The sequence below is a fragment of the Belonocnema kinseyi genome, chromosome 9 (assembly GCF_010883055.1).
Source record: "Belonocnema kinseyi isolate 2016_QV_RU_SX_M_011 chromosome 9, B_treatae_v1, whole genome shotgun sequence".
NCBI classification, from domain to species: Eukaryota; Metazoa; Arthropoda; class Insecta; order Hymenoptera; family Cynipidae; genus Belonocnema; species Belonocnema kinseyi.
Genome location: NC_046665.1, coordinates 100791556 through 100800419, shown reverse-complemented (window position 1 = coordinate 100800419; position 8864 = coordinate 100791556). Strand labels below are relative to the sequence as shown.

The following is an 8864-nucleotide window of genomic DNA, read 5'->3' as shown; positions in this document are numbered from 1 at the left end:
CCGTCGCCACATTTTGAGCCAAGACATTCCCGATGATAGCTGCAGGGCGTGCCATGCACACCCCGAGCATTTAGCTCACATACTATCTAGTTGTCCAACTCTGCGGGAACGACCTACATCCATAGGCACAATGCGGCGCTAAGAGTGCTTTATTACCAACTCTGTCACTCTTACGTCATTAACCTTAATATCACTCCTCTAACCGCTCCTAGGAAAATCGAGTCAATTGTCGAGAATGGGAAGTGCCGCATATACTGGAACTTTATATTCTCGACAATTGTTTCTGTTGCACACTCGAGGCCTGACATGGTTCTTCTTGACTTCGAGAAGCGAACCATGTTCGTTATCGAATTTTTGGCACCAGCTGACAAAAACATCATATTCAAGGAGAATGAAAAGAAAGAGAGGTATAGAGACCTTATAAGGGAGTTGCAACGATTGTACCCGGAATATTCTGTTAAACTAAACGTCCTTATCATCGGCGCTCTTGGAGGTGCCAAGCTTTCACTCGTTAATAGCCTGAAAAGCATCCCTGCGTGTCAACAATATACTAAAACATTTGCGGGAAAAATGCAGAAGGCGGTAGTTCTTGGATCGCTCCGTGTTCTCAGGGTGCACGAAACATTTGCCGGAACTGTATCCTTTTTGAAATCTTTGAAATTCTTGTATTCTTTTGAAATATTTATGAAATTTTTATAAAATCTTTGAAATATTTCTGAAATCTTTTGTATTCATTTTAGATAATTAAAATATTTATATTCTGTACACAATATTTCGAAATTTAATTTAGTATAACCTTTTAAAAATTTTTGAAATCTTTTGAAAGTTTTTAAATTCTTGTAATGTTCGAAAGTTTTTAAATCTTTGTTAAATCATTTAAAACAATTGTGAAATTTTTTCTTAAATCTTTTTTATTCGTTGAAATCATTGAATTATGTTAAACCTAAGTGAATTCTTTTCAAATCTTCGAAATGTTTAAAATTATATCTTGATAAATAAACAAATTTTCGGTTGCAAGATTTCTTCTGAATATTTCAAAGGATTTCAAGAGATTTTAATAAACTGTAAGGGATTTAAAGGGCTTTCGATGATTTCGCGGGATTTAAAAAGATTTAATGCGATTTCAAAAGATTCCCAAATAATATAAAGGTTTTTAAGGAATTTTAAGAAATTTTAATGGCTTTTAAAAATATGCGGGGTAAATTAAAGTTGAAAAAAATCGTCATTCTTAAAGTTTTGTAAAAATAATCTATTTCTTTTTTATTCGTAATCCACATAATATGTCCAAATTTAAAAAAGATGCTAAGATTGAAATATTTTTAGTTTTTTAAGGCTAAAATATCATTTTTATAAAGTTAAAAAACTAAAATAATTGTTAGAAGCTTTTCAAATTGTCCTTATATTTGCTTGAGCATAAAGACTCAAAATGTACCTAAAAATAGGAAGATTTTATCAATTAAAATGGCCAGAACCTGAATTAAATCAGTATTCAAAAATCTTGTGTGATTTCAATAATTTCAATTTTCCTAGGATAAAGGCACCCAAAATGAAACTTCATTGTTATTATAGTAATATAAAAGTACCAACAAACCAAAAACTCAAAAAAGCCACGGAAACCCCATTAGGAGCTTATAAAATAAATTTCAAAAACAATCTAGATGCAAATTTTTAGCAAAACGCATTTTATTATATTTGGTTTCCTTTAGTAAATGATTTTTTTATTCTAACTTTTTATACATTCTCGTTTAAATTCATATTAAAATGAGTTAATTGCAGAAAGTAATATGCATCAGACAACACATAAAATAATTAAACAAAAGTTCTTTTTATTTACAAAAATATTCAAAAAATTTACATTTCTTCTGCACTGATTCTGCTTCTACCTTTTCTTAATCACTAAACGTACTTTACTTATATAAACGAGCGCTTACGAAATTTCTGTTATTAATTATTATTGCAATCAGAAATAAGATTATGAGTGCTGGGCAAGAAAGGAGGCGGAGGCTGGAAAACTCTCGCCATATTTTTCAAGTCAACTGAGCTCAAATAACTGAAGATTTTTGGTATAACGAGACATGGAAATTCAAAATCCAAAATAGATTTTAGACGATTGACACTCGATTCTAACAAGTCTTTCCTCTCCTTAGCTTTTTGAACACGAGTTTTTAATAGTTGGGCATAAATTGGAAAGAGCTTCTTAAAATCAGTGGTTTCGAGAGCCTTAACTATGGATTGGTTCCTAAAATACGTATCTAACTTGCTAACACTCTTAATCAAAATATCACCGAAAGAAACATTCAAACAAACCTTTTTACAACTCATTTCACACAATTCTCTCTTGCATTCTTCGTAGTAATTTTTAATTACACTTTCTTTAACCAACTGCAGGTTTCTGTCTCTTACATACAACCCTGCAGTTTCTCGTATAACTATCGTTTGGACGAATAATTTCACAATAGATGCACCTGGTCGGTTATAGTATCGAGATGTTTGATTTTCATCTGTGTTCAACAGAAGTTCTAAAGCTGTGAATCCATCTAGAGTCACTGCATTAATATCAGCATCAAATTTCAACAATACCCTAACGCTTGCGTGGTCCAAATTTTTACTAGCCGTGTGAAGCGGAGTGTTCCCCATTTTATCTCGAGCATTAACTTCTGCACCATAATCGAGGAGAAATTCATACAAATTCTTTTCCTCTGACCGCGCGAAACAATGCAGCGCGGTTTGTTCTTTTTCATTTCTAGCCTTGACATCGAGGCCGCAATCTAGAAGTATTTTGATAATTTCTTTATCCGGAGAAGGATATTCGACAGCAATGTGGAGCAAGCTGTCTCCTGCTTTGGTTTTAGTATTGAGCTTCGCCCCTTTCTTTATGAGATGCATCATCGTTTTTGTTTGTCTTCCTTCCACGGCATGAGAAATCGGAGTGTGTCCCAGACTACACACAGAATTAACTTTAGCACCGTGCTGAAGTAGTTTGTCTACAATGGCCCCCATGTCACATTTAGCTGCATAATGTAGCGGTGGAAATTCTTCGTTTTCTACATCAGGAGAAGCTCCACTCTTGAGCAGAATATCGACGATTTTGTCATTATCTGCGAGAACAGCAAGGGCTAAGGAGGTACAGTTTACACGCATATCTGTGGAATTCGCATTACAAGGGTTTTTCGTGTAAGACGTATTAAGAATGCTTAAATCTGCCCCATGATCCACGAGATATCGAACTACATCAACGTGATCAAAGAGAATAGCCAAGAAGAGAGGAGTCTGATTATTTTCTGCTTTTAAATTTACCTCGGCGCCTTTGTCTAAAAGCAGTTTTACGATTTTCAATTTGCCAGCTTCTGCAGCACAGCAAAGGGGAGTATATCCGCATCTCTTTTGATACTGATCACCACTCTTTTCGTTAACATCGAAACCGTGATCGAGCATCAATTCGACGATTTTCTCGTGACCCCCTTCAACAGCTACATGAAGAGGTGTCGAGCAGCCAAAAGTATTAGCTTTTAGATCAACTCCTTTCTTCAGGAGCAAATCGACAATTTTATCATTGCCGTAGTAGGCCGAAATGTACAGTCCTGCATATCCTTCTTTCCATGCTTTCGATTCTGATTTCCGCTCCAAGGAAATGTCACTCAAGTCGTGGACCATTTCCAAATTCCCTCTCTCAGCAGCAAAATAGATGGCGTTTCTCCCTTTCGCATCTATCGCATCGATATCAGCTCCATGATCCAGTAGAAGCTTGCAAATGGAAGAGCTACCATTTTTAGCAGCGATATGAAGTAGAGATTCGCCCGAGTTGTTGTCAGACGTATTTGATAGGATTTCTCTATACACACAAGTTCCTTTCAGCAACAAGAGTCGAACAATTTCTCGGTTGTCACTCATGACTGCAACGTGGAGAGGAGTACACCTAGATGGTCCTGTTAATAAAATCATAGAATCAGTTTCGGAAACACTATTTAGGAGAATTTCAACTATCTTCGCAACTCCTTTTTCCACAGCCAAGTAGAGCGGAGTTTTACCATCCTTCGTGGTTATTCTTAGATTAGCGCCACGATTTAAAACAAGGCTGACAATTTCCTCGATTCCTCTATCAACTGCAACATGCAGGGCTGTCTCGCGATTTCTCCAATAACTATCGACAGGAATACCTTTATTTAATAAGGATTCGACAAATGAGACGTTGCCCAATTTAATAGCGCTTAATAAAACGTGATTGTCGTCGGTCAGTGTCGGGAAATTGTGTTTCTGAATAGCAGGGATTTCGTAGTTAATAAGTAACTCTGCAACAGCCTCATGTTTTTTCTCCAAGGCCCAGCGAAGTGCACTTTTTCCCCTCACATCTTTCGCAAATGCTATTGCTCCATTTTTCAAAAACAATTCCACGATTCGCGAATGCCCATTGATGGCTGCAACATGAAGGGGAGACAGCTCCTCACGAGCCTTGGTGTTAATATCAGCCTTTTTCTCCAAAAGAATAGGAATGATATTCTCGTTTCCACATTCAGCAGCTAAGTGGAGAACTGTAAAACCACGTTTAGGCTCAGATGCAACGACAGAATTAATGTTAGACCCGCGTTCAAGAAGAAGGTCGATTATAGCCGAGGATTCTGCATCGAAAGCTTCGGAAGATGGAAGCCGAAATTCATCGTGATTTCGATAGACGAGGAGGTGGAGAGGTGTCATTCCTTCCAGATTGAACGCATTGAAGGAGGCTCCTTTTCTTAAAATCGTTTCGACCATCATCGAATCTCCATACAGAACTGCTAGATGCAGAGCTGTATATCCTCCGTGTCTTCTTCTGTCGTCAATGACATTACATCCTTGGAATAGGAATAATCGAGCTATTTCCAGGTGTTTGTAGACGAGTGCAGTACAGAGTAGGTCAATCCCTGGTCGCCATGGTCCAAATCCGGATAAATAATCGGTGATTCTTTTCGTTTCTTCCAAGTCGCCTCGGTAAACTGCATTGTACAGGTAACTTTCTATGCTTTCGTTTTCAGTCATGGTTTTGTAAGTAGCTTCTTCAGTTTATGTGGTTTTGAAAACCTAGAGAAGGAACAAGATCTTTTTTTTTTAATGTTTAAAGTAAGTGACATGCGTTTGACTGATTTCATTTCAAATCATGCAATGAGGTCTGCATGAGGTTGTCAGAATATTTTTGCATAAAAGTATGTGGTTCTAGACACAAAAGGAAGGAACACGTGATTCACCGTTTGGTTGAAACAAAATTTGTTTCAGGAATGGTGAGCTATTGAAGGTAACCTTACAATTTCATAAAAATTGCCAAAATATTTTTCAAAATGATGCAGTTTTTTTACCAAGTATACATATTCGGTCGGTTTTTCTTTCATGCGATCAGAAATTCTTATAGCTCTATCGAATGACCCGAGAAAAATACAAAAAATTTTAAAATTGAGAAAATGGTGGCGGTTTTCCTCACAACTTTGAACATGGACTTTCTCGAAAAGGCCACCTATAAATTGTTTTTTTTGTTTGTATTTTCGATAATATGGACCACATATTATCCAAGTTTGGCTTTTAGTAAACAACTTCATCCTATCGAAAAAAAACTTATCGAAAAAAATCAAAATGGTTAATTTTTTCAAAAACTACCAAAGAAAGGGGTAAATATGAAGGAAAAAAGTTATTTAGAAATAAATTTCCTTTAAAAAAGCCTCTCACTATTTTAATGTAGGGAACCACATCAATTCATATGCTTATTTATACTCAATCATGATTATCTCAATCCGGATACATTACCGCCTTTCGTACAATTAATTTAAAAATTTTGAATGGTTTTTATTTTTTTTTATAAGTATATAAACATAAATTGATGTTGTGTGCCATATACTAGAAAAGTGAAAAAACGCTTTTTTAAAGGAAATGCATTTCTAAACAACTTTTTTCCTTGATATTTACTTCTTTCTTCGCTAATATAGAAAAAACGGAACACTTAAAAAATAAAAAACTAATTGTAACAGAGTAACAGTAAAAAAGTATATGTATAGATTGACGTGGTTCCACATATTAAAAAAGTGAGACGCTTTTTTTAAATTAAATTTATTTCTAAATAACTTTTTTCCTTCATATTTACCCCTTTCTTTGGTAGTTTTTGAAAAAGTTAACAATTTTGATTTTTTTTCGATAAGTTTTTTTTTCGATAGGATGAAATTGTTTACTAAAAGCCAAACTTGGATGATATGTGGTCCATATTATTGAAAATACAAAAAAAAAAACAATTTTAAAGGTCGCCTTTTCGAAGAAAATCCATTTTCAAAATTTTCAGAAAACCTGCGGCCATTATCTCAATTTGGAAAATCTCGATATTTTTTTTAGAACATTCGATGGAGTTCAGAATTTCTCATCACGTGAAAGAACATCAACCAAATATGTATATTTGGTAAAAAAACTGGATGATTATGAAAAATATTTTGAAGTTTTTATAACATTGTAAGGTTATCTTCAATATATCAATATCTTCTCCTGAAATAAATGTCAGCCAAACAGTGAAAAACTTGTGCCTTAACTTTCAGTGTAGAATCACACACTTTTTAGCCAAAATATTCTGACCTCATGCAGACCTCATGGCATGAATTGAAATGGAATCAGTCGACTACAAAAAAGGGTTTCGTAGCCTATTAAGTCATTCAAATCTCGTCTCGAATCTTGTCTCGAATCTCGTCTTTCCGGGGCTACGAAACCCTAAAAAATATAATAATGAAATTTGAAAAATATTTCAATCAAGCTAGATGCTTTCAGAAGAATATATAGACTATATATCTAGAAACAAAGAACCGATTGAAATACTTAAATCCGCCTAGAGCTTTAGTGAATCTTCAATCATAACCCTCAAACGTTACACTCCAACCGAACATACGTAAACGGTACACTGGTGCGAATTGGTTTTTTTGCGATGTTAATATTAAATATTTAATATATTGAACATATAATAAACAACTAGCATATATCACACATACTTAACATATATATTTAATATATACGGGGATATTCCAGTGAAACTGTGTTTGTGTAAATGCCAGAAAAATGAAAAAACTTCGGGTGCGAATTCGCACCAGTGTACCGTTTGAGGGTTAATAAGTTATTTCTGATGTTCAAAATGCTAAAACATAACAGAATCTGACCCTCTGATATATAATACGGTTTATTTGCTTGCAGAATTGCAAAAAAAATTCAAGAAAATTCCCCTTTTTTTTCTTTACTTAAATATCAACTGAATAACCATACGAACCCAGTAAGATAATCCAATTATTTTTGGTCTTTTTGAAGGAATTCAGCTATTAAATTTTTCGTTGAGAATTCATTTTATTGGTTGAAAACGTACCAATTTTGTTGTAAATTCAACAACTTGTTCGTTATTTTATTTCTTTACGAACTGTAAAGTATCTTTTTTTTTAAAAAAAGATTAACTATTTTATTAAAATTTTGTCTTTTTAGGAATTCAACTGCTTATTTAAAATTGTAATCTTTTAGTTGTTTTTGAAATAACAACTATTACATTTCTGCTGGCGATTCATCTATTTTTATTAAAAATTCAACTACTTGGCTTAAAGTTAAACTTGTTTGTTAAAGTGTTTAGTGTTATGTCGTTAAAGATTCAACATTTAGTTGGAAATTCATCTCTCTGGTTAAACATTGATCTACTTTGTTAAAAATCCATGTTTTTTTTGGTTAAAATATTATCTTTTTGTTTGAAAATTCGACTATTCGGTTCAAAATTCAACGAATTTGTTAAAAACGTAAGTATTTTGTTGAAATCTTTCATTCTTATCTTTTTATTTAATCTTTAATCTTTGTTAAAAATGAGACCACTTTGATTGAAAATTCATCTTTCTTGGAGTCAAATTAATCTTTCTTCGTTGAAAATGCACCTTTGTTCTAAAAAAATCATCTTTTTCGGTTGAAAATTCAACTGATTCTTTGAGAATACAACATATATCGACTTGAAATCTTAAGTGTTTCACATTGAATTCATTATTGGCACCTACACAATCCACACTTTAATTTTATTTGAAATAATATATTCCCCAAGTTACATGAAAAATAACCCTATTTTCTCTCTTTTGAGAGCTTTTTCATGAAGTCACTAAAAGTGTTCAAGATAAATTTAGAAATAGAGATAAACTTTTACCAAGTCGAATTTTGGAAAAAAAGAATTTCTTTTGCATTAGGTATTTGACTTACTTTTCTAGTTTCTACTCAGTATTATATAGAATCGAATCTTGAATCTTCTGCATAGTCTTCGATAAAACCTCAGCTGAAAAAGTATTAATAGAATTTAGTAAAGATTATTCAAATTTTTTCTGAATTCGCGTATTTTTTAGGGTTACGCGATCCGAGATTGAGTTCGAAACACCTTTAGATCTTATTCTTCACGTCTGGTTTCACTGAAGTTCGCATCGTTTATAAAATAAAATATAAAATTTGAAAAAATTACTTAAATAAACTTTTTGTTCTTCATCCATCCGAAAAATAATTTAATATGTGATTTTATACGGTAAATTCTCTTTGTAACGTCATATTTATTCCCTAATTGAAAAATTCCCGAATAATAACATTCTTGATACTTTATAATATTACCGAATTTACAAAATCCCCGATAATAAAATTCAAAAATTGGAAAATTCTCGAGTAATAAAATTCCCGAATAATAAAATTCTCGATATTTTATAATATTACCAAATTTAAAAATCGCAAATCATGAAATTTTCAAGAGAAAATTTCCGACTCGTAAAATTCTCGAATAACAAAATTCCAGAATTGGAAAGTACCCGAAAAATAAAATTTCCTTATAATATATAATCCTATATATATATGTAAAGAAACTTACAGTTAGG

At 33.1% G+C, this 8864-nt stretch overlaps 1 protein-coding gene across 1 annotated transcript in view; it reads right to left on the bottom strand.

Moving 5' to 3' along the window:
* LOC117180658 overlaps positions 1–8864 on the bottom strand; it is a 35924-nt gene that overhangs the window by 24259 nt on the left and 2801 nt on the right. The window contains exons 2-3 of the mRNA XM_033373148.1: positions 8212–8284; positions 1948–5055 (exon numbers count right to left, since the gene is read on the bottom strand). Coding sequence (XP_033229039.1) covers positions 1948–5013 — 3066 coding nt within the window. The 5' untranslated portion in view covers positions 5014–5055; positions 8212–8284. The remainder of the gene's footprint in view (positions 1–1947; positions 5056–8211; positions 8285–8864) is intronic.